The sequence below is a fragment of the Crinia signifera genome, chromosome 6 (assembly GCF_055691185.1).
Source record: "Crinia signifera chromosome 6, ASM5569118v1, whole genome shotgun sequence".
NCBI lineage: Eukaryota > Metazoa > Chordata > Amphibia > Anura > Myobatrachidae > Crinia > Crinia signifera.
In genome coordinates this window covers 2,361,226-2,388,437 of record NC_139222.1, presented here as the reverse complement: position 1 = coordinate 2,388,437, position 27,212 = coordinate 2,361,226, and the positions used below count along the sequence as shown (strand labels likewise).

General features: G+C 47.4%; 4 protein-coding genes across 4 annotated transcripts in view; 3 read left to right on the top strand and 1 right to left on the bottom strand.

Annotated features, from left to right (window-relative positions):
* Positions 1-15,089, top strand: part of LOC146009796 (uncharacterized) — a 562,226-nt gene extending 547,137 nt beyond the window's left edge. Inside the window, exon 6 of the mRNA XM_083150263.1 lies at positions 13,113-15,089. Coding sequence (XP_083006389.1) covers positions 13,113-13,918 — 806 coding nt within the window. The 3' untranslated portion in view covers positions 13,919-15,089. The remainder of the gene's footprint in view (positions 1-13,112) is intronic.
* Positions 1-27,212, top strand: part of LOC146009797 (uncharacterized) — a 928,908-nt gene that overhangs the window by 340,560 nt on the left and 561,136 nt on the right. The window lies entirely within an intron of this gene.
* The window catches only part of LOC146009834 (uncharacterized), a 547,900-nt gene that overhangs the window by 92,570 nt on the left and 428,118 nt on the right, over positions 1-27,212 (top strand). The window lies entirely within an intron of this gene.
* The window catches only part of LOC146009794 (uncharacterized), a 381,786-nt gene that overhangs the window by 243,681 nt on the left and 110,893 nt on the right, over positions 1-27,212 (bottom strand). The gene's annotated exons all lie outside the window — the stretch shown is intronic.

Here is a 27,212-nt window from a genome sequence, read left to right as displayed (position 1 = left end):
TGGGGCCAGTAACAGGAATACCCCAGAGAGATGTCCCCGTCCTCTGTATTCCCAGGATAATCATATATATACAATGTCCTCAGTCACTGTGTGTCTCCTACAGATGGGGCCAGTAACAGGAATACCCCAGAGATCTGTCCCCGTCCTCTGTATTCCCAGGATAATCACATATATACAATGACCTCAGTCACTGCGTGTCTCCTACAGATGGGCCCAGTAACAGAGATACCCCAGAGAGATGTCCCCGTCCTCTGTATTCCCAGGATAATCACATATATACCATGTCCTCAGTCACTGCGTGTCTCCTACAGATGGGGCCAGTAACAGGAATACCCCAGAGAGATGTCCCCGTCCTCTGTATTCCCAGGATAATCACATATATACCATGTCCTCAGTCACTGCGTGTCTCCTACAGATGGGGCCAGTAACAGGAATACCCCAGAGAGATGTCCCCGTCCTCTGTATTCCCAGGATAATCACATATATACAATGTCCTCAGTCACTGCGTGTCTCCTACAGATGGGCCAGTAACAGGAATACCCCAGAGAGATGTCCCCGTCCTCTATATTCCCAGGATAATCACATATATACCATGTACTCAGTCACTGCGTGTCTCCTACAGATGGGCCCAGTAACAGAGATACCCCAGAGAGATGTCCCCGTCCTCTGTATTCCCAGGATAATCACATATATACCATGTCCTCAGTCACTGCGTGTCTCCTACAGATGGGCCAGTAACAGGAATACCCCAGAGAGATGTCCCCGTCCTCTGTATTCCCAGGATAATCACATATATACCATGTCCTCAGTCACTGCGTGTCTCCTACAGATGGGGCCAGTAACAGGAATACCCCAGAGAGATGTCCCCGTCCTCTGTATTCCCAAGATAATCACATATATACAATGTCCTCAGTCACTGCGTGTCTCCTACAGATGGGCCAGTAACAGGAATACCCCAGAGAGATGTCCCCGTCCTCTATATTCCCAGGATAATCACATATATACCATGTACTCAGTCACTGCGTGTCTCCTACAGATGGGCCCAGTAACAGAGATACCCCAGAGAGATGTCCCCGTCCTCTGTATTCCCAGGATAATCACATATATACCATGTCCTCAGTCACTGCGTGTCTCCTACAGATGGGCCAGTAACAGGAATACCCCAGAGAGATGTCCCCGTCCTCTGTATTCCCAGGATAATCACATATATACAATGTCCTCAGTCACTGTGTGTCTCCTACAGATGGGCCCAGTAACAGGAATACCCCAGAGAGATGTCCCCGTCCTCTGTATTCCCAGGATAATCACATATATACAATGTCCTCAGTCACTGCGTGTCTCCTACAGATGGGCCAGTAACAGGAATACCCCAGAGAGATGTCCCCGTCCTCTGTATTCCCAGGATAATCACATATATACAATGTCCTCAGTCACTGTGTGTCTCCTACAGATGGGCCCAGTAACAGGAATACCCCAGAGAGATGTCCCCGTCCTCTGTATTACCAGGATAATCACATATATACAATGTCCTCAGTCACTGCGTGTCTCCTACAGATGGGCCAGTAACAGGAATACCCCAGAGAGATGTCCCTGTCCTCTGTATTCCCAGGATAATCACATATATACCATGTCCTCAGTCACTGCGTGTCTCCTACAGATGGGCCCAGTAACAGGAATACCCCAGAGAGATGTCCCCGTCCTCTGTATTCCCAGGATAATCACATATATACCATGTCCTCAGTCACTGCGTGTCTCCTACAGATGGGCCCAGTAACAGGAATACCCCAGAGAGATGTCCCCGTCCTCTGTATTCCCAGGATAATCACATATATACAATGTCCTCAGTCACTGTGTGTCTCCTACAGATGGGGCCAGTAACAGGAATACCCCAGAGAGATGTCCCCGTCCTCTGTATTCCCAGGATAATCACATATATACATGTCCTCAGTCACTGCGTGTCTCCTACAGATGGGGCCAGTAACAGGAATACCCCAGAGATCTGTCCCCGTCCTCTGTATTCCCAGGATAATCACATATATACCATATCCTCAGTCACTGTGTGTCTCCTACAGATGGGCCAGTAACAGGAATACCCCAGAGAGATGTCCCCGTCCTCTGTATTCCCAGGATAATCACATATATACCATATCCTCAGTCACTGTGTGTCTCCTACAGATGGGGCCAGTAACAGGAATACCCCAGAGAGATGTCCCCGTCCTCTGTATTCCCAGGATAATCACATATATACCATATCCTCAGTCACTGTGTGTCTCCTACAGATGGGGCCAGTAACAGGAATACCCCAGAGAGATGTCCTCGTCCTCTGTATTCCCAGGATTGTACAGACGAGAAACACAGGACCCCACAGGAGGATCAGGTAGGTGGAATTTAAGGTCTCACCAATATACCACAGTGACTGTCACTATGTGATCTGTACAGAAGCTGAGTGTCTTATACACTGATATTATACTGTGTAATGTTAGCTTTTATTTAATGCGTTTATGATTGTCGGTATTTAGGGTGAAGAATTCAGTAATATTAAGGAAGAACATACAGAGGGAGAGGAAGACACATATGTGAGGGGTGATCAGCAGTTTAAAGAGGAGAAAATCCCTACAGATATCAGCACAGGTGAGTAATTATTTTTTCTTAGAGAAAAAAGTCACATATTCTCCCTTAGAGTGGAATGATTCTTCCCAGTGGGAGAGTCAGGAGCCATCATCCCCTATTATACTCCTGCTCTCCCCCTCACATCATGTCACTGTGTGTTACCAGCCCAGAGATCTGACCAGTCTCCTCCCCGCACTCTCTGGTGTATCTCATACATCAGGAGCCATCAGCCCCTATTATACTCCTGCTCTCCTCCTCACATCATGTCACTGTGTGTTACCAGCCCAGAGATCTGACCAGTCTCCTCCCCACACTCTCTGGTGTATCTCATACATCAGGAGCCATCAGCACCTATTATACTCCTGCTCTCCCCCTCACATCATGTCACTGTGTGTTACCAGCCCAGAGATCTGACCGGTCTACCCCCGCACTCTCTGATGTATCTCATACATCAGGATCCATCAGCCCGTATTATACTCCTGCTCTCCCTCTCACATCATGTCACTGTGGTTTACCAGCCCAGAGATCTGACCAGTCTCCTCCCCGCACTATCTGGTGTATCTCATACATCAGGAGCCATCAGCCCCTATTATACTACTGCTCTCCCCTCACATCATGTCACTGTGTGTTACCAGCCCAGAGATCTGACCAGTCTCCTCCCCGCACTCTCTGGTGTATCTCGTACATCAGGAGCCATCATCCCCTATTATACCCCTGCTCTCCCCCTCACATCATGTCACTGTGTTACCAGCCCAGAGATCTGACCAGTCTCCTCCCCGCACTCTCTGGTGTATCTCATACATCAGGAGCCATCAGCTCCTATTATACTCCTGCTCTCCCCCTCACATCATGTCACTGTGTGTTACCAGCCCAGAGATCTGACCAATCTCCTCCCCGCACTCTCTGGTGTATCTCATACATCAGGAGCCATCAGCCCCTATTATACTCCTGCTCTCCCCCTCACACCATGTCACTGTGTGTTACCAGCCCAGAGATCTGACCAGTCTCCTCCCCGCACTCTCTGGTGTATCTCATACATCAGGAGCCATCAGCCCCTATTATATTCCTGCTCTCCCCCTCCCATCATGTCACTGTGTGTTACCAGCCCAGAGATCTGACCAGTCTCCCCGCACTCTCTGGTGTATCTCATACATCAGCAGCCATCAGCCCCTATTGTACTCCTGCTCTCCCCCTCACATCATGTCACTGTGTGTTACCAGCCCAGAGATCTGACCAGTCTCCTGCCCGCACTCTCTGGTGTATCTCATACATCAGGAGCCATCAGCCCCTATTATACTCCTGCTCTCCCCCTCACATCATGTCACTGTGTGTTACCAGCCCAGAGATCTGACCAGTCTCCTCCCCGCACTCTCTGGTGTATCTCATACATCAGGAGCCATCAGCCCCTATTATATTCCTGCTCTCCCCCTCCCATCATGTCACTGTGTGTTACCAGCCCAGAGATCTGACCAGTCTCCCCGCACTCTCTGGTGTATCTCATACATCAGCAGCCATCAGCCCCTATTGTACTCCTGCTCTCCCCCTCACATCATGTCACTGTGTGTTACCAGCCCAGAGATCTGACCAGTCTCCTGCCCGCACTCTCTGGTGTATCTCATACATCAGGAGCCATCAGCCCCTATTATACTCCTGCTCTCCCCCTCACATCATGTCACTGTGTGTTACCAGCCCAGAGATCTGACCAGTCTCCTCCCCGCACTCTCTGGTGTATCTCATACATCAGGAGCCATCAGCCCCTATTATACTCCTGCTCTCCCCCTCACATCATGTCACTGTGTGTTACCAGCCCATACATCTGACCAGTCTCCTCCCTGCACTCTCTGGTGTATCTCATACATCAGGAGCCATCAGCCCCTATTATACTCCTGCTCTCCCCCTCACATCATGTCACTGTGTGTTACCAGCCCAGAGATCTGACCAGTCTCCTCCCCGCACTCTCTGGTGTATCTCATACATCAGGAGCCATCAGCCCCTATTATATTCCTGCTCTCCCCCTCCCATCATGTCACTGTGTGTTACCAGCCCAGAGATCTGACCAGTCTCCCCGCACTCTCTGGTGTATCTCATACATCAGCAGCCATCAGCCCCTATTGTACTCCTGCTCTCCCCCTCACATCATGTCACTGTGTGTTACCAGCCCAGAGATCTGACCAGTCTCCTGCCCGCACTCTCTGGTGTATCTCATACATCAGGAGCCATCAGCCCCTATTATACTCCTGCTCTCCCCCTCACATCATGTCACTGTGTGTTACCAGCCCAGAGATCTGACCAGTCTCCTCCCCGCACTCTCTGGTGTATCTCATACATCAGGAGCCATCAGCCCCTATTATACTCCTGCTCTCCCCCTCACATCATGTCACTGTGTGTTACCAGCCCATACATCTGACCAGTCTCCTCCCTGCACTCTCTGGTGTATCTCATACATCAGGAGCCATCAGCCCCTATTATACTCCTGCTCTCCCCCTCACATCATGTCACTGTGTGTTACCAGCCCAGAGATCTGACCAGTCTCCTCCCCGCACTCTCTGGTGTATCTCATACATCAGGAGCCATCAGCCCCTATTATACTCCTGCTCTCCCCTCACATCATGTCACTGTGTGTTACACGCCCAGAGATCTGACCAGTCTCCTCCCTGCACTCTCTGGTGTATCTCATACATCAGGAGCCATCAGCACCTATTATACTCCTGCTCTCCCCCTCACATCATGTCACTGTGTGTTTCCAGCCCAGAGATCTGACCAGTCTCCTCCCACACTCTCTGGTGTATCTCATACATCAGGAGCCATCAGCCCCTATTATACTCCCGCTCTCCCCTCACATCATGTCACTGTGTGTTACCAGCCCAGAGATCTGACCAGTCTCCTCTCCGCACTCTCTGATGTAACTCATACATCAGGAGACATCAGCCCCTATTATACTCCTGCTCTCCCCCTCACATCATGTCACTGTGTGTTACCAGCCCAGAGATCTGACCAGTATCCTCCCTGCACTCTCTGGTGTATCTCCTACATCAGGAGACATCAGCCCCTATTATACTCCTGTTCTCCCCCTCACATCATGTCACTGTGTTACCAGCCCAGAGATCTGACCAGTCTCCTGCCCGCACTCTCTGGTGTATCTCATACATCAGGAGCCATCAGCCCCTATTATACTCCTGCTCTCCCCCTCACATCATGTCACTGTGTGTTACCAGCCCAGAGATCTGACCAGTCTCCTCCCCGCACTCTCTGGTGTATCTCATACATCAGGAGCCATCAGCCCCTATTATACTCCTGCTCTCCCCCTCACATCATGTCACTGTGTGTTACCAGCCCATACATCTGACCAGTCTCCTCTCTGCACTCTCTGGTGTATCTCATACATCAGGAGCCATCAGCCCCTATTATACTCCTGCTCTCCCCCTCACATCATGTCACTGTGTGTTACCAGCCCAGAGATCTGACCAGTCTCCTCCCCGCACTCTCTGGTGTATCTCATACATCAGGAGCCATCAGCCCCTATTATACTCCTGCTCTCCCCTCACATCATGTCACTGTGTGTTACACGCCCAGAGATCTGACCAGTCTCCTCCCTGCACTCTCTGGTGTATCTCATACATCAGGAGCCATCAGCACCTATTATACTCCTGCTCTCCCCCTCACATCATGTCACTGTGTGTTTCCAGCCCAGAGATCTGACCAGTCTCCTCCCACACTCTCTGGTGTATCTCATACATCAGGAGCCATCAGCCCCTATTATACTCCCGCTCTCCCCTCACATCATGTCACTGTGTGTTACCAGCCCAGAGATCTGACCAGTCTCCTCTCCGCACTCTCTGATGTAACTCATACATCAGGAGACATCAGCCCCTATTATACTCCTGCTCTCCCCCTCACATCATGTCACTGTGTGTTACCAGCCCAGAGATCTGACCAGTATCCTCCCTGCACTCTCTGGTGTATCTCCTACATCAGGAGACATCAGCCCCTATTATACTCCTGTTCTCCCCCTCACATCATGTCACTGTGTTACCAGCCCAGAGATCTGACCAGTCTCCTCCCCGCACTCTCTGGTGTATCTCATACATCAGCAGCCATCAGCCCCTATTATACTCCTGCTCTCCCCCTCACATCATGTCACTGTGTGTTACCAGCCCAGAGATCTGACCAGTCTCCTCCCCGCACTCTCTGGTGTATCTCATACATCAGGTGCCATCAGCCCCTATTATACTCCTGCTCTCCCCCTCACATCATGTCACTGTGTGTTACCAGCCCAGAGATCTGACCAGTCTCCTCCCCGCACTCTTTGGTGTATCTCATACATCAGGAGCCATCAGCCCCTATTATACTCCTGCTCTCCCCCTCACATCATGTCACTGTGTGTTACCAGCCCAGAGATCTGACCAGTCTCCTCCCCGCACTCTCTGGTGTATCTCATACATCAGGACCCATCAGCCCCTATTATACTCCTGCTCTCCCCCTCACATCATGTCACTGTGTGTTACCAGCCCAGAGATCTGACCAGTCTCCTCCCCACACTCTCTGGTGTATCTCATACATCAGGAGCCATCAGCCCCTATTATACTCCTGCTCTCCCCTCACATCATGTCACTGTGTGTTACCAGCCCAGAGATCTGACCAGTCTCCTCCCCGCACTCTCTGGTGTATCTCATACATCAGCAGCCATCAGCCCCTATTATACTCCTGCTCTCCCCCTCACATCATGTCACTGTGTGTTACCAGCCCAGAGATCTGACCAGTCTCCTCCCCACACTCTCTGGTGTATCTCATACATCAGGAGCCATCAGCCCCTATTATACTCCTGCTCTCCCCCTCACATCATGTCACTGTGTTTCCAGCCCAGAGATCTGACCAGTCTCCTCCCCACACTCTCTGGTGTATCTCATACATCAGGTGCCATCAGCCCCTATTATACTCCTGCTCTCCCCTCACATCATGTCACTGTGTGTGACCAGCCCAGAGATCTGACCAGTGTCCCTCCCCGCACTCTCTGGTGTATCTCATACATCAGGAGCCATCAGCCCCTATTATACTCCTGCTCTCCCCCTCACATCATGTCACTGTGTGTTACCAGCCCAGAGATCTGACCAGTTTCCTCCCCACACTCTCTGGTGTATCTCATACATCAGGTGCCATCAGCCCCTATTATACTCCTGCTCTCCCCTCACATCATGTCACTGTGTGTTACCAGCCCAGAGATCTGACCAGTCTCCTGCCCGCACTCTCTGGTGTATCTCATACATCAGGAGCCATCAGCCCCTATTATACTCCTGCTCTCCCCCTCACATCATGTCACTGTGTGTTACCAGCCCAGAGATCTGACCAGTCTCCTCCCCGCACTCTCTGGTGTATCTCATACATCAGGAGCCATCAGCCCCTATTATATTCCTGCTCTCCCCCTCCCATCATGTCACTGTGTGTTACCAGCCCAGAGATCTGACCAGTCTCCCCGCACTCTCTGGTGTATCTCATACATCAGCAGCCATCAGCCCCTATTGTACTCCTGCTCTCCCCCTCACATCATGTCACTGTGTGTTACCAGCCCAGAGATCTGACCAGTCTCCTGCCCGCACTCTCTGGTGTATCTCATACATCAGGAGCCATCAGCCCCTATTATACTCCTGCTCTCCCCCTCACATCATGTCACTGTGTGTTACCAGCCCAGAGATCTGACCAGTCTCCTCCCCGCACTCTCTGGTGTATCTCATACATCAGGAGCCATCAGCCCCTATTATACTCCTGCTCTCCCCCTCACATCATGTCACTGTGTGTTACCAGCCCATACATCTGACCAGTCTCCTCCCTGCACTCTCTGGTGTATCTCATACATCAGGAGCCATCAGCCCCTATTATACTCCTGCTCTCCCCCTCACATCATGTCACTGTGTGTTACCAGCCCAGAGATCTGACCAGTCTCCTCCCCGCACTCTCTGGTGTATCTCATACATCAGGAGCCATCAGCCCCTATTATACTCCTGCTCTCCCCTCACATCATGTCACTGTGTGTTACACGCCCAGAGATCTGACCAGTCTCCTCCCTGCACTCTCTGGTGTATCTCATACATCAGGAGCCATCAGCACCTATTATACTCCTGCTCTCCCCCTCACATCATGTCACTGTGTGTTTCCAGCCCAGAGATCTGACCAGTCTCCTCCCACACTCTCTGGTGTATCTCATACATCAGGAGCCATCAGCCCCTATTATACTCCCGCTCTCCCCTCACATCATGTCACTGTGTGTTACCAGCCCAGAGATCTGACCAGTCTCCTCTCCGCACTCTCTGATGTAACTCATACATCAGGAGACATCAGCCCCTATTATACTCCTGCTCTCCCCCTCACATCATGTCACTGTGTGTTACCAGCCCAGAGATCTGACCAGTATCCTCCCTGCACTCTCTGGTGTATCTCCTACATCAGGAGACATCAGCCCCTATTATACTCCTGTTCTCCCCCTCACATCATGTCACTGTGTTACCAGCCCAGAGATCTGACCAGTCTCCTGCCCGCACTCTCTGGTGTATCTCATACATCAGGAGCCATCAGCCCCTATTATACTCCTGCTCTCCCCCTCACATCATGTCACTGTGTGTTACCAGCCCAGAGATCTGACCAGTCTCCTCCCCGCACTCTCTGGTGTATCTCATACATCAGGAGCCATCAGCCCCTATTATACTCCTGCTCTCCCCCTCACATCATGTCACTGTGTGTTACCAGCCCATACATCTGACCAGTCTCCTCTCTGCACTCTCTGGTGTATCTCATACATCAGGAGCCATCAGCCCCTATTATACTCCTGCTCTCCCCCTCACATCATGTCACTGTGTGTTACCAGCCCAGAGATCTGACCAGTCTCCTCCCCGCACTCTCTGGTGTATCTCATACATCAGGAGCCATCAGCCCCTATTATACTCCTGCTCTCCCCTCACATCATGTCACTGTGTGTTACACGCCCAGAGATCTGACCAGTCTCCTCCCTGCACTCTCTGGTGTATCTCATACATCAGGAGCCATCAGCACCTATTATACTCCTGCTCTCCCCCTCACATCATGTCACTGTGTGTTTCCAGCCCAGAGATCTGACCAGTCTCCTCCCACACTCTCTGGTGTATCTCATACATCAGGAGCCATCAGCCCCTATTATACTCCCGCTCTCCCCTCACATCATGTCACTGTGTGTTACCAGCCCAGAGATCTGACCAGTCTCCTCTCCGCACTCTCTGATGTAACTCATACATCAGGAGACATCAGCCCCTATTATACTCCTGCTCTCCCCCTCACATCATGTCACTGTGTGTTACCAGCCCAGAGATCTGACCAGTATCCTCCCTGCACTCTCTGGTGTATCTCCTACATCAGGAGACATCAGCCCCTATTATACTCCTGTTCTCCCCCTCACATCATGTCACTGTGTTACCAGCCCAGAGATCTGACCAGTCTCCTCCCCGCACTCTCTGGTGTATCTCATACATCAGCAGCCATCAGCCCCTATTATACTCCTGCTCTCCCCCTCACATCATGTCACTGTGTGTTACCAGCCCAGAGATCTGACCAGTCTCCTCCCCGCACTCTCTGGTGTATCTCATACATCAGGTGCCATCAGCCCCTATTATACTCCTGCTCTCCCCCTCACATCATGTCACTGTGTGTTACCAGCCCAGAGATCTGACCAGTCTCCTCCCCGCACTCTTTGGTGTATCTCATACATCAGGAGCCATCAGCCCCTATTATACTCCTGCTCTCCCCCTCACATCATGTCACTGTGTGTTACCAGCCCAGAGATCTGACCAGTCTCCTCCCCGCACTCTCTGGTGTATCTCATACATCAGGACCCATCAGCCCCTATTATACTCCTGCTCTCCCCCTCACATCATGTCACTGTGTGTTACCAGCCCAGAGATCTGACCAGTCTCCTCCCCACACTCTCTGGTGTATCTCATACATCAGGAGCCATCAGCCCCTATTATACTCCTGCTCTCCCCTCACATCATGTCACTGTGTGTTACCAGCCCAGAGATCTGACCAGTCTCCTCCCCGCACTCTCTGGTGTATCTCATACATCAGCAGCCATCAGCCCCTATTATACTCCTGCTCTCCCCCTCACATCATGTCACTGTGTGTTACCAGCCCAGAGATCTGACCAGTCTCCTCCCCACACTCTCTGGTGTATCTCATACATCAGGAGCCATCAGCCCCTATTATACTCCTGCTCTCCCCCTCACATCATGTCACTGTGTTTCCAGCCCAGAGATCTGACCAGTCTCCTCCCCACACTCTCTGGTGTATCTCATACATCAGGTGCCATCAGCCCCTATTATACTCCTGCTCTCCCCTCACATCATGTCACTGTGTGTGACCAGCCCAGAGATCTGACCAGTGTCCCTCCCCGCACTCTCTGGTGTATCTCATACATCAGGAGCCATCAGCCCCTATTATACTCCTGCTCTCCCCCTCACATCATGTCACTGTGTGTTACCAGCCCAGAGATCTGACCAGTTTCCTCCCCACACTCTCTGGTGTATCTCATACATCAGGTGCCATCAGCCCCTATTATACTCCTGCTCTCCCCTCACATCATGTCACTGTGTGTGACCAGCCCAGAGATCTGACCAGTGTCCCTCCCCGCACTCTCTGGTGTATCTCATACATCAGGAGCCATCAGCCCCTATTATACTCCTGCTCTCCCCCTCACATCATGTCACTGTGTGTTACCAGCCCAGAGATCTGACCAGTTTCCTCCCTACACTCTCTGGTGTATCTCATACATCAGGAGCCATCAGCACCTATTATACTCCTGCTCTCCCCCTCACATCGTGTCACTGTGTGTTACCAGCCCAGAGATCTGACCAGTCTTCTCCCCACACTCTCTGGTGTATCCCATACATCAGGAGCCATCAGCCCCTATTATACTCCTGCTCTCCCCCTCACATCATGTCACTGTGTGTTACCAGCCCAGAGATCTGACCAGTCTCCTCCCCGCACTCTCTGGTGTATCTCATACATCAGGAGCCATCAGCCCCTATTATACTCCTGCTCTCCCCCTCACATCATGTCACTGTGTGTTACCAGCCCAGAGATCTGACCAGTTTCCTCCCTACACTCTCTGGTGTATCTCATACATCAGCAGCCATCAGCCCCATTATACTCCTGCTCTCCCCCTCACATCATGTCACTGTGTGTTACCAGCCCAGAGATCTGACCAGTTTCCTCCCTACACTCTCTGGTGTATCTCATACATCAGGAGCCATCAGCCCCTATTCTACTCCTGCTCTCCCCCTCACATCATGTCACTGTGTGTTACCAGCCCAGAGATCTGACCAGTCTTCTTCCCACACTCTCTGGTGTATCTCATACATCAGGAGCCATCAGCACCTATTATACTCCTGCTCTCCCCCTCACATCATGTCACTGTGTGTTACCAGCCCAGAGATCTGACCAGTCTCCTCCCACACTCTGGTGTATATCATACATCAGGAGCCATCAGCCCCTTTTCTACTCCTGCTCTCCCCCTCACATCATGTCACTGTGTGTTACCAGCCCATAGATCTGACCAGTCTCCTCCCCGCACTGTCTGGTGTATCTCATACATCAGCAGCCATCAGCCCCTATTATACTCCTGCTCTCCCCTCACATCATGTCAGTGTGTTACCAGCCCAGAGATCTGACCAGTCTCCTCCCCGCACTCTCTGGTGTATCTCATACATCAGGAGCCATCAGCCCCTATTATACTCCTGCTCTCCCCCTCACATCATGTCACTGTGTGTTACCAGCCCAGAGATCTGACCAGTCTCCTCCACGCACTCTCTGGTGTATCTCATACATCAGCAGCCATCAGCCCCTATTATACTCCTGCTCTCCCCTCACATCATGTCAGTGTGTTACCAGCCCAGAGATCTGACCAGTCTCCTCCTCGCACTCTCTGGTGTATCTCATACATCAGGAGCCATCAGCCCCTATTATAATCCTGCTCTCCCCCTCACATCATGTCACTGTGTGTTACTAGCCCAGAGATCTGACCAGTCTCCTCCCCGCACTCTCTGGTGTATCTCATACATCAGCAGCCATCAGCCCCTATTATACTCCTGCTCTCCCCTCACATCATGTCACTGTGTGTTACCAGCCCAGAGATCTGACCAGTCTCCTCCCTGCACTCTCTGGTGTATGTCATACATCAGGAGCCACCAGCCCCTATTATACTCCTGCTCTCCCCCTCACATCATGTCACTGTATGTTACCAGCCCAGAGATCTGACCAGTCTCCTCCCCGCACTCTCTGGTGTATCTCATACATCAGGAGCCATCAGCCCCTATTATACTCCTGCTCTCCCCCTCACATCATGTCACTGTGTGTTACCAGCCCAGAGATCTGACCAGTCTCCTCCCCGCACTCTCTGGTGTATATCATATCTCTTAGTGTTATACTATGTGCTGCTGATGGCTGTAATGTGAATAGTGACATATATTATTATATTATATTCCCAGCAGATGGATGTAACAGAAGGAATATCTCAGCCAGACATCTCTTATCTCCAGATGGTAACATAGAAGATGTCACACGCGGTTCTCCAGGACAAAACCCCAACACCCCCATTATACACCCAGTACCTCCCAGTGCAGATATACCATGTGATCCCTCTAATCACGCCCAGTGTTCTGCTGATAACCCAGTTATTGTTACACCTATTACAGCTCTTACAGTACATAAAGTATATTACGGCTCTATAGATGTTCAACAAAACACACCACAACCAACTAAGCCAGGCGAGAAACCATATCCATGTTCTGTGTGTGGGAAATGTTTTACATCTACAACACGTCTTATTATGCATCAGAGACGTCAAACATGTGACAAGCCATTAACATGCTCTGAGTGTGGAAAATGTTGTACATATAAATCCGATCTTGTTACACATCAGAGACGTCACAATGGTGAGAAGCCATTTAAATGTTCTGAGTGTGGGAAATGTTTTACACAGAAAGCACATCTTATTACGCACCAGAGTAATCACACAGGTGAGAGGCCATTTCCATGTTCTGAGTGTGGGAAATGTTTTAAACGGAATTCAAGTCTTGTTATACATCAGAGAAGTCACACAGGTGAGAAACCATTTCCATGCTCTGTATGTGGGAAAAGTTTTATAAGCAAATCATATCTCGTTATACATCAGAGATATCACACAGGTGAGAAACCATTTACATGCGCTGAGTGTGAGAAATGTTTTTCATCTTCATCAGATCTGGTTAGACATCGGAGGTGTCACACAGGCGAGAAACCACTTTCTTCATAATCTGGCAAAAAATTTACAAAGTGGTAATCTCTTGTTAAACGTCAGGAGATAATGGAGATTGTGCTGTATATAACTTGTTATAGTTACATTACCATCCATATATAGTTGGACTGGATGTCATCAATATAAGACTGGAATTTATGTAATAAGATGTCAGCATCACTGTACACTAAGAACACCACATTGTCACTAACCTCCCAAATATGTATATCATCAATATACCGCACAGCACCGTCCCAGATAAGGAAGATGACCATACCTCACACAGGACACTGCAATCTGGTGACCATTATGCAAAAGATATCACCTGTGCCTGTGTATCACATTCATATTTCCCTATAGAGTGCAAGCCTGTAAGCAGGGCCCTCCTTTCACTGTGACCATCTTCCAATTGAGCTCTGCAGAGCACCTGTATAGTTATATGAGCCTGCCCTTCATCCTGCCCCATCTGTTATGGGGGGCAGAAGGGCTCCCTCCTGGTACCACTCAATCTGTGCTGCAGCAAATGGTGTTGCACCTGCTGCTGGACTGTGAGATGGGCTCTGATGGTAAATACTGATTTTGAATGTTTGGAAGTCTGACCTTGACCCACCGGCCATCACACAGACTAGCAGGCGCTCTGCCAATTCACTGTGGGCTCCGATACATACACAAGGTATTTGATTCCCCTTTGAAGTTACACCTCTTTATGTGCGTGCATATTCTGGGGTCAGTGCAGACCCCATTACGGTACCAGTAGTTTGAAACAAGCCTTTGAAAGCAAATAATTCATCACCACTTCAATTATCGAGCTTAAGCAAAAAGTCTAGTTGTGATCTGAGATTAGCTGAGTAAACTAATAAGAGTTCTTTAACTTCTGTAATCCCTTTATTTCATGCAATGTTTTCAGGAACTGTTAAAAAAATTTCTTTGGAAATAAATCTGCACTGCAATGTATGTGTCAGTATACTGAGAATAACCATTATTGGAATCATCTGACCTATTGCATTTAGAAAGTATTCAGCCAGTTATATATTTTTTCAATGATGAGTGTATGGATTGTATATCCTTTTTATTCTGGTGACTGTTTTTTGTACATGTTCTTTACACTTTTAGGGATTGGTGCTTATCCTAATAATATCATTATGATGTAATTGAGCCATTTCTGGTTTTGTAAAACATTTGCAACATTTTGAATGCTGTGCTGTAATTAATGATGGCGGGGAAATATATAGACACGATATTAAATAATGTGACTGATAAAACAGAAATTTGTCGACGTACATATTTATCCAGCAACTTGTCAATAAATCTGTTATATTCTATTTGTTTCCTCTATGTCCTAATACTGCAGAAGTCTTCGCTTTCTATACAGGCCCCTCGCTTAGGGTGCGTGTAAGGGCTTTGCGCTTATTCGCAGGTATTTGTCTTATTCAGAATCCATTTTGTTTCACAATGCCTAAGAAGAAATGATCTTAAAATGGTGTAAGCATTGAAATCTTACTGTAGGAGATGAATGTTCTATACAAGTTGTCTTTTTGTTTATAAGCTTAGGAATGTGGTATTGAAGTTACAGTGACCAGAGCCGGCAGCCAGTCTGGAACATCTTGTTGACACAACTAGATAACAGGGGTGCACATACGTAGACCCCCGAGGCCCTGAGCCCTGCCACTGAATCTTCCCCAGCAACAGAACGTTGGATGATGGGTGAATTAATGACAGCATTGTGACTGAAAGCAAAGCTGGTCAATAACATTTGATGCAGATGAGTAATTAAAGAACGAAAGTGTATAACGGTATAAATATTGGAGATAGAGAATGGGTGGCTAGGCAGTTGAGGAAGAAGAGGCAAATACACAGAGAAGGGGCTGGAGGGGGTCTATAAGTATGTATGAGGCGTCTGGCTGATTACTGTCCCTGTTGGGTTTCCATTTTGATTGGCTGATACTGAAACAATAATTCTACAGCAAATCAGCTTTATGCTCCTTGTGTTAGTCTGCATTTGCAAACGCCTGTAATCAAGCTATCTTTAAGTAAAGCCTTGTCAATCATTTTCAAAAGCTTGTGTTGGCGTGCGATTATTTCAGTGTTCGCCGTTATATTTAAGGGTTAAAATATACTTAGATATAAGTCCGCTTTTCATAAATAGTAAAAACAAAAATGAGTACATAAATACAATAAATGGGATTAACGTATCTCAAGGTGCAAAACAATCAATACTTAAATCAATGGCATTTTCATGTGGAATGAAGTGAAGTGATATCCTCTTGTGGGTGGTTAATTCCACTTTGTGTGTTGAATCCCCCAACAGTTGTGCATTGTATATGCAAAAACACATAAAAATGTTAATTCATAATAAAGAAAGTTAAAAAAAAAAAATCTTCACGTCAAGTTGAAAGAAGTTGTAACGATGGGCGTACCCAACTCACAGTAAGTGAAGGAGAGTAGCAAGCTCGTAAAGGTTTCTGTTATGGAATCCAAAGATCTTCTTTCACCAGAATGATGGAAACTTGTGCTTGAATATGTAAAGAGAATATATATAAAGGGTAAAATGTAATAGGATGAGAGATTCAGAAAGTGAGAGATTTGGTAAGAAATCTCCAGTTTTTTTAAAGCGGCAATCATTTACACTGCAAAATCAAACTGGCTTTGCAGTGTAAATGATTGTCGCTTTAAAAAAACCCTGGAGATTTCTTACCAAATCTCTCACTTTCTGAATCTCTCATCCTATTAAATTTCCCCTAAAGTGCGTAGAAACTTTTATAGTAAATGAATAATAAGGTGAAAGTGAAGCAGTAAGGCGCTGTTTGGTAAATGTCTCAGAGTACCAAATACAGTGTGTATATAATTATATCAAGGTTTCTTTACATTTGGGCATACCCCCTACCCACGATAGGATGTAGATTTTTCAAACCTATAAAGGTTTCTTTTGTGAGACTTAGACCTCCACTTTTGTGACTCATCTTGGGATGTTGATAATCCACCGTAGACTCGAATGTGTGGAGGGGAAAAATATATAACGTGTAGACTCGTCTACTAAAAATCACCAAGTGTAGGGGGGCGTGGCCTGGTGCAGCATGGAGTAGCCATAATGTGCTGCAGCTGCTACTAATGATCCTGGTTTAAAGATCCGATTCTTACTGACGGGACCCCAGGCAGTAGTAGTAGTAGTACGTTTATTTATAAGGCGCCGCAAAGTGGCCGCAGCGCCGTACATAGCAAACAAAAAACAAATTACAAGGTAACGTACAGTGTGTTTATACCGGAGGGGGTGGGGAGCTTGCCGCTGGTTTGTGTGGTCTGGTCCGGCTGTTGACGGCGCGGATGGAGCTTCCTGCCATCAGGTGATCGGTGGGCGACTGCTCTCCCCTGGACGCACACGCTCTGAGCGTGCTGGAGGAGTTTGGATCTGGGCGGCCACTGAAGATGGCGTGGTGTCTGGATGGTGCGCAGGCTGGGGAGAGATGGATCCCCCCCCCCTCCCTGTGTGGGGAATTGATACCGGGTGGCGGCGCTGAAGAACTGGCAACCCCTAGCAGAGCACGAGACCCCGGTGCCCATAGGACGCCAGCAGACACTGGTAGCTGAGGGGGCAGCTCCATTCCCCTACCAACAAAATAACCAACCGCAGAGGATAAATCAGCCCTGAAGCCGGGATGTGCAGCGGCTCTGCCATAGAAGGAACCATGGAAAATACCCGCCGTCGATCAGGAGCTGAAGCCTGTGATATCGGAGTGTGCTGTCCCTGAGCAGGAACTGGTCAGATTTATATATCTTATAAGTGGGAGACAAGGAAAAAGAGATAACGGGGAACAATTGTGATAAAAGTCACCTCCATGTGTGATAGGCTCCGGATACACAGGCTGAGCCATAGGGGTTGAAGGATCGTTGCTACTGTGGATCAACTGCCGACATGTTCGTATAAACTAACGCGAGTAAAGCCAGGAATCCACAGGCCTAGAAGGCTTCTTCCTTATACTTATCCTTATAAAGGAACCGAACTTGGGCTGTGAATACACACGTAGTTGTGAACAAGAGCAAGATTGTATTTCCTTCGGTTTGTGGTAAATAAAAATCCCCTCATTTATTTATTTCTTTTCTTCCTTCTGCTTTCTTGTGTGGCCAACTACTCCGAGGATTATTGAAGGTTACGTAATGATATTTTGAAAAATGTGCAATTAGCATGAATATTGCCCCCTATGAATTTTTGTCCTTGGCCATGACCCTGGGGCACCTGTTTAAAAGCTACAGTACTGTAATTTAATTACAGTTCTGATTTAATTGATCAGATTGCCAACACATAAAATCGCTAGAGACTCTGGGCAGTATTCAATGAGGAAAATTCTCTGTGTTTTATGGCGAATTTCTGCTTTTCTCGCGTTGGACGGAGACTTTTGCTCTCAAAAAACGAGCAACCCTATTCAATGTGCACTTCTCGACGTCTTTCTGAGTGATTTTCGCCGTCTCTCCGTGTAGCAATTCTCCATCTTTTCATGGAGAGCTGGAATGTGAACTATTAAAATAAAAGAAATAGAAAAAAAAATCCCCAAATTCAGAACAAAGGATGCGCAACGTCGTCTAGGTAAGTGGCAGCTGTTCGGAGACCTGGCCCCCTTAGGTCGACTTTCCCTTGTCGATATATGGAAAATGTAGAGAGTAGATATTCTGGAATATCGTCAGGGGTCAAATCCCACACACACAGCGCTCAAATATATACCACACCTCCCTTAGAGATAAAGAGCGTATCCTCTTCTCCGTAATCGTTATACACGTGGGGAGGGGGTATTCACATTCACCGAATCCTTTTCATCAGTACAATATTGGGTGTTCTCCTCCCATAGATCAAGGGTGTTTAATTCCCAGAATGAAGAGGAGAAAAATATAGTATAATACCACCTTTTATTTGTACAAAAACATTAAAACATGACAGATATTGTCCCCTGGGTAGAGTATGAAGTGGCTTTTACCGGATAGGTTGGAGAACCAGGTAAAGGCTCTCATGTAAGCATGGGTGGAGATCCGGAGAAGAGGATACGCTCTTTATCTCTAAGGGAGGTGTGGTATATATTTGAGCGCTGTGTGTGTGGGATTTGACCCCTGACGATATTCCAGAATATCTACTCTCTATATTAAAATAAAAGTTTTTTTGTTTTAATTTTGGTGTCAAAAAATCAGGAATTTTATTCTGAGGAGGGGCATGCTATTTTTATTCATGTGCTTATAGCACCCACCGCACCTGTCCCTGCCAGTCAACCGCCCCTGTACCCACCGTACCTATCCCTGCACCCACTGCACCTGTCCCTGCCGGTCATCAGAACCTGTACCAACCGCACCTGTCCCTGCCGGTCACCCGCCCCTGTACCCACTGCACCAGTCCCTGTCGGTCACCTGTACCCACTGCACCTGTCCCTGCCGGTCACCCTCCCCTGTACCCACTGCACCAGTCCCTGCCGGTCACCTGTACCCACTGCACCTGTCCCTGCCGGTCACCTGTACCCACTGCACCTGTTCCTGCCATCCCCCCACTCTGTCCGCTGCCGCTGCTGCTTACACCCGTCCAGGTGTCAAGTGCGGCATGTGTCCATTGACAGCGGGAATACAGTCGGGTGCTCCTTCCGTCCTAGTCCGGCCACAGCAGGGGTGAGAGCTGCCTGGCGGCAGCATAGATAACAAAGGGTTCTGATTCGTATTGATAGCACATCAATACGAATACGAATTGCCGTATTTTCGGGATAGTAAATGTCAAAAATAAGTGTATTTCTGGAAACAAATACACCTATTTTTTTTACAAATTTCCTTTAGTAAATTTCCCCCGAAATATCTAAGATATGGGCGACTCCTCACGCACAGGAATATATAGCAATGATTGTGGAACCAATAACGGAGGCGTTTATAGTAAGAAGCTACCAATAACCGTTATGGGGCGAATATGCATAAAATGATCATTCCACTGAAATATCTGTATGCGTGGCAAAATTCCCCTGTATGTACCCGAAAAACTGTTTACAGACATCAATCGATTAAGATCATCTTTTATATGGAAAGGTAACCCTGCTCGCGTTGCGTTAAAAACCTTATGTAAATCAGAAGAGATGGGGGGATTGTCTCTCCCAAATCTCAGAAATGACTACATGGCCTCTCAGCTGGTGCATCTAAGGGGCTGGGATTCTAACAACATTGATAATACATTACAAGCGTTTTTAAAAGATAGATTAGGACAGATAGATTCCCCCTTGTATATAATACTATCGGGGATAAAATAAATAGCCCCCCCCCCCACTAATCCGCCAAGCTATACTAGTATTATATAATATATAAATGCAGCGGTAATAATAATGATAATATATGGTTATATAAAGGAATAAACAGATGTATACCAGCGAACATTTTAAATTATTTGCGCAGCTTCAGAACGAATTTGATATCCCACAGAAATGTTTCTTTAGATCCCTACAATTGCGCCATGGTATTAATGAACAATTTAAGGGTCTTACATTAGAAACTACTCTTCCCCTATTAAAATATTGTTAAGGAGAATAAGTGGTAGGACCTCTGGTTCCGGCTTGATGTAGTAGCTCTGTCCCTCAGCTCCGTTCCCCACCTCACATTTGGGCACTTTTACTCAGCTCCTGGAGCCTCTTTTACCGGCACAACCCCCCCTGCATCGCCACCCACACCCGCTGCACAGATGGACCGATACCTGAACCAGCAGAGACCTCCAGCACACTATGCACCCCAGCAACTGGCGGAGGACATGGTGCCGGCGGACAAGGGGGAGAGAGAACTCCCTGCATAGAAAAAAGCCGCAGGAGGGGACACCCAACCCAGGAGCTACGTGAGTCAGGGGTCAGAGGCCCCAGTAACATATAGGCAGGTTGTGGAGGCCATTAACGTTGCCATGGCACCTCTGCTTAACAAAGCTGTAATTGACATCACACAGGAGTGGAGGACCTGGAGAACAGGTCGCGTAGACATAACATCAGATTGGTGGGGCTCCCTTAGTCTATTAAAGGGCCAGCACTGGCCAACTTTGTCCGTAATACCCTACCCTCATTACTGCAGATAGAGTCAGCGTGTCAAGATATGGTGGTAGAAAGGGTGCACAGAGTAGGCCCCCCACCCACCTCCTCCAGACCACGTCCCAGAGTTACCCTGTTCAAATGTATGAACTACCTCCACAAGGTGGAAATTTGGTCATCTTCCAGGAAGATCAAAGACCTTGTCTGGGAAGGACATAAACTACATGTATTTCAGGACTACTCTGCGGAGTTATCCAAAATGAGAAAAGCCTTCTCACCTATTTGCTCCAAACTGGCTAACGAGGGTCGAAGATTTGGCCTTATGTATCCCGCCAAGTTACGTATTTATGATGGCACCAATTTCAAAGATTTTTCCACCCCTAAAGATGCAGAGGCGTATCTGCGAGAACTGGCCATGCTAAAGCAGCAGAAGACATCACAGACATCACTCCCTGACCTCCTTCATGAAGGAAATAAGGAAAGACTTCTAGGCCCGGACCGTCGCTGTTGCGGCAATGACTCTTCTATAAATTCCCTGTTGCGGTGTCACAAACCGCGGTGCGCAGCCCCGTTTGTGACCGCGTCCCCTACCTTCACACTGGTCCGCCCTGCACTGCAGGTCCAATGCCTGTGCTGCCTCTGGTGGTGGGTCATGGTGTGATGTCCCTTGTGCCCCCTGTGTCCCTGTGGGCAGTTGGCAATGCCCCTTGCCAGTTTCACACCAGGCCCATGCAGTATGGGCGCCGCTATGACACCTGTGACCAGCTACTGTGTAAGCCAATCACGCTGACCGCTGGTTTGAACTCTGACCTGTACACCTGTAAACAAAACCAAGGTGTACACTGACCTGATTCTGATTGATGCTGCGGCTTACAGCCAATCACGAACAGGCAAGGGGGATATAGATCAGGCCTTGGGCCTAACTTTCTTGCCTTGAACAATTGCTTCCATCTATTCCCTGAGTGTACTCCTGTGTCAGAGAAGTTCCCAAGGCTCCTGGCTACCCAGTGTTACCAGCGATACCATCTCCACGTGCCCTGCTGATACTGCTACTTACCTGGTTCCGAGAAACAGAGGTTGGTGTGCCAATCGCACAGGACACGGAATTGAGACAGTTAGGACCCTCTATTTGAATATGACAAATATTATTGGTCTATATTTTATGAGGGTGTGCAACCACTGGACAAAGATTAGAAGCAAACAAGAGGAGAAAAAAGTATGTCCTTAACGTGGTGCACCTAATTGTTTAAAATTGAACTTTTATTGAATATTTATTAAGAAGACTGCGAAATATAAAACACATTTAACATAAAGTGATATGAGGACGCAACAAAGACAATATGGTGTTTAAAAGAAGGTGGCGAGCAGTAATAAACCTTTTTGATTAGTCTCAATGACTGTTCCTTATTGTGAAGTTGCTTTGACCGTGGTTTGTAAATTGTTGTGTTCAAATATGCTCCCTATTAGTAAATGGCTTCATAGCCTGGGAGTTATTTGCAACTTGTAAGAACATAATGTGTCCTATTGTATTTGCAGAGGAGAATTGCAACAATTTGTTGCAAGTGCTGGATTTGGTCTGATGTCAGTTGGAGTGGGTGTATTCAAGGTATACTGCTGTGAAAGTACACCTAAAGTCTAATTCCTCAATCTCTCCATATTACCCCATTCAAGGGAAAATATGAATTAGCCAAATAAAGCTGCTAAATATAGTCGCAGACTTATATAGATATTATTTCCAGATCCCTCTGGGGGGCAGGTGCTTAGGTTGCTTTATATCTTTAACCCCTTCATGACAGAGCCAGTTTGTGCCTTCCTGACAGAGCCCTTTTTTTCAAATCTGACATGTCTCACTTAAGTGGGGATAACTTTTTTTTGCTTTTACTTATCCTAGTGATTTTGAGATTGTTTTCTCATGACACATTGTACTTCAAGTTAGTGGTAAATTTGGGTCGATACAGTCTGTGTTTTTTTGTGAAAAATACCAAAATATCGTGAAAAAATGGAAAATTTAGCAATATGCAAAATGTTAAATTTTCTGCTTGTGAGACAAATAATCATACCACTCAAAATAGTTAATAACTAACATAGACCATATGTCTACTTTATGTTTCCATCATTATTTCAACTTCCTTTTAATTTTTTTGGACACTAGGAGGCTTACAATATGAATAGCAAATTCTCAAATTTTCAAGAAAATTTCAAACACTGATTTTTTTAGGGACCAGTTCAGTTCTGATGTGACTTTGAGGGACTTGTATGTGAGACACCCCCATAAATGATGCCATTTCAAAAACTGCACCCCTCACAGTATTCAAAACAGCATTTTGGAAGTTTGTTAACCCTTTAGGTGTTTCACAGGAATTAAAACAAAGTGTAGGTGAAATTTCAAAATTTCTTTTTTTTTGCAGAGTTTCAATTTTAATACATTTTTCTAACGAATACAGTAGATTTTACTAGAGAAATGTGACTAAAAATTGATTCCCCCAATTCTTTTGTTTTCAAAAATATCCTATATGTGGCCCTAGTGTGCATGTTGACCAAACCACAGGCTTCATAATAGAAGGAGCACCTACTTGATTTTGGAGCCTCCTTTTTATGAGATTTTTTTTTAGGCACCATGTAGGTTTCTAGGCACCATAAGTGCTAAAAGTTAGGAACCTCCCCCACAAGTCACCCCATTTTGCAATCTACACCCCTCAGGGAATTCATCTAGGGGTATAGTGTACATTTCAAACCCCCAGGGGTTTCACCAATTTTGGTACAACTGGGATGTGAAAATGGAAAATTACATTTTTTTACACAAACATGCAGTTCTGGCTCAAAATTTTTCATTTTCACAAGGAATGAAGGAGACAAAGCACCCCAAAATCTGTGCCCCAATTTCTCCCGAGTACGGCAATGCCTCACATGTGACCAAAAAATACCAGTTGGGTGCATGTCAGGACTCAGAAGGGAAGGAGTGTTTTTTGGATTTTGCAGCACAGATTTTGGTGGAATGAATGGTGGGTGCTATGTTGCACCAATACAGTGGAACCCCCCCACAAGTCACCCCATTTTGCAAAGTACACCCCTCAGGGAATTCATCTAGGGGTATAGTGTACATTTCAAACCCCCAGGGGTTTCACCAATTTTGATACAACTGGGCAGTGAAAATGAAAAATTACATTTTTTTACACAAAAATGCAGTTCTGGCTCAAAATTTTTCATTTTCACAAGGAATGAAGGAGACAAAGCACCCCAAAGTCTGTGCCCCAATTTCTCCCGAGTACGGCAATGCCTCACATGTGACCAAAAAATACCAGTTGGGCGCATGGCAGGACTCAGAAGGGAAGGAGTGATTTTTGGATTTTGCAGCACAGATTTTGGTGGAATGAATGGTGGGTGCTATGTTGCATTAGCAAGACTCCCAAAGCACCAATACAGTGGAACCCCCCCACAAGTGACCCCATTTTGCAAACTACACCCCTCAGGGAATTCATCTAGGGGTATAGTGTACATTTCAAACCCCCAGGGGTTTCACCAATTGTGGTACAACTGGGCTGTGAAAATGAAAAATTAAATTTTTTTACACAAACATGCAGTTCTGGCTCAAAATTTTTCATTTTCACAAGGAATGAAGGAGACAAAGCACCCCAAAATCTGTGCCCCAATTTCTCCCGAGTACGGCAATGCCTCACATGTGACCAAAAAATACCAGTTGGGTGCATGTCAGGACTCAGAAGGGAAGGAGTGTTTTTTGGATTTTGCAGCACAGATTTTGGTGGAATGAATGGTGGGTGCTATGTTGCATTACCAATACAGTGGAACCCCCCCACAAGTGACCCCATTTTGCAAACTACACCCCTCAGGGAATTCATCTAGGGGTATAGTGTACATTTCAAACCCCCAGGGGTTTCACCAATTTTGATACAACTGGGCTGTGAAAATGTAAAAATTTAATTTTTCATTTTCACAGCTCAGTTGTATCAAAATTGGTGAAACCCCTGGGGGTTTGAAATGTACACTATACCCCTTGATGAATTCCCTAAAGGGTGTAGTTTGCAAAATGGGGTCACTTGTGGGGGGGTTCCACTGTATGGGTGCTTCAGGGGTCTTGCTAATGCGACATAGCACCCACCATTCATTCCACCACCAAAAATCACTCCTTCCCTTCTGAGTCCTGCCATGCACCCAACTGGTATTTTTTGGTCACATATGAGGCATTGCCGTACTCGGGAGAAATTGGGGCACAGATTTTGGGGTGCTTTGTCTCCTTCATTCCTTGTGAAAACGAAAAATTTTGAGCCAGTACTGCATTTTTGTGTAAAAAATTAAATTCTTTTACACAAAAATGCAGATCTGGCTCAAAAGTTTTCATTTTCACAAGGAATGAAGGAGACAAAGCACCCCAAAATCGGTGCCCCAATTTCTCCCGAGTACGGCAATGCCTCATATGTGACCAAAAAATACCAGTTGGGTGCATGGCAGGACTCAGAAGGGAAGGAGTGATTTTTGGTGGTGGAATGAATGGTGGGGGAGGGGGGCTGGCGCTGCGACTGGTGGGGGGTGGGAGGGGTGCTGGCGCTTCAGCTACCGGGTGGGAGGGAGGGGGGGCTGCCGGGTGGGAGGGGGGGGGCTGGCGATCGGTGGTGATCGGTGCTGTACTTAACAGCACCGATCACCACCGATCACTGTGTTACCGAGCGGCTTAGCCGCCGGTAACACAGAAAACGCTGCAATTGGCTGTTCACATTTGAACAGCCAATCGCAGCGATCGGCGGCGAGGGGGGATGTCTGCTGTCAGGGACAGCAGACATCTCCAAACTGTCACCGCGTCTATAGACGCGGTGACAGTTCAAAGCCATGACGTATATATACGTCAACGGTCGGGAAGTACCTCCCGACCATGACGTATATATATCTATCTGTCTATATATATATATATATATATATATATATATATATATATATATATATACATATATATATATATGTGTATATATATATACATATATATATATATAGGTACTCTTTACCTAGAACGGCGCCCGTCGCGGGCATCGCGGGTACATTTATGCCTGCCCGCGACGCGACCGACGCGATGCCCGCGATTTTCCCATTGAAAACCATGTTAAACCTGAAAAATCGCGTCGGTCGCGTCGCGGCCGGCCATAAATGTACCCGCGATGCCCGCGACGCGATGCTCCCGATTTCCCATAGGAAGCAATGTTAAAAGCCGCGATGGACCCGATTTTAGTGTTAAATGCCTCAATCCACCCGATTTGGCCATAGAAATCAATGTTAAATGGGCCACAGAGCCCATTAACCCTTAAATGTCCCCCCAAATTTGTAACGCCACCCCACGATCCACGCCAACCCGAAGCGTGGCGAGCGCAGCGAGCCCGCGAGGGGCGGCGGTACGCGTCCTACGACCTTTTCATGCCCTACTATCCACGTCGGCGTGGAGTTGAGAATAGAATAGTGTGGCGAGCGCGCCACCGAGCCCGAAGCGTGGCGAGCGCAGCGAGCCCCGCGAGGGGACGCGGATACCTTCACAGGTAAGCGCGTCCCCTCGCGGGCTTCACAGGTGTCCGTGGCCACGCGGACACCTGTGAAGCCCGCGAGGGGACGCGTATAACTGTGAAGGTATCCGCGTCCCCTCGCGGGGCTCGCTGCGCTCGCCACGCTTCGGGCTCGGTGGCTCGCTGCGCTCGGCACACTATTCTATTCTCAACTCCACGCCGACGTGGATAGTAGGGCATGAAAAGGTCGTAGGACGCGTACCGCCGCCCCTCGCGGGCTCGCTGCGCTCGCCACGCTTCGGGTTGGCGTGGATCGTGGGGTGGCGTACAAAAATTGGGGGGACATTTAAGGGTTAATTGGGGCAATTTGGGCTCTGTAGCCCATTTAACATTGATTCCTATGGGAAAATCGCGGGCATTGAGGCATTTAACGCTAAAATCGCGGTCAATCAGGCTTTTTAACATTGTTCTCTATGGGAAAATCGCGGTAATCGCGGGTACCCGATTTTCATGTACCCGCGATGCCCGCGATTACCGCGATTTTACCCGCGATGCCCGCGATTTCAATCGTGGGCGCCGTTCTAGGTAAAGAGTACCTATATATATATATATATATATATATATATATATATATATATACATATATATATATGTGTATATATATATATACATATATATATATATATATATACATATATATATATGTGTATATATATATACATATATATATATATATATACATACATACATACATATATACATATACATATATATATATACATATATATACATATA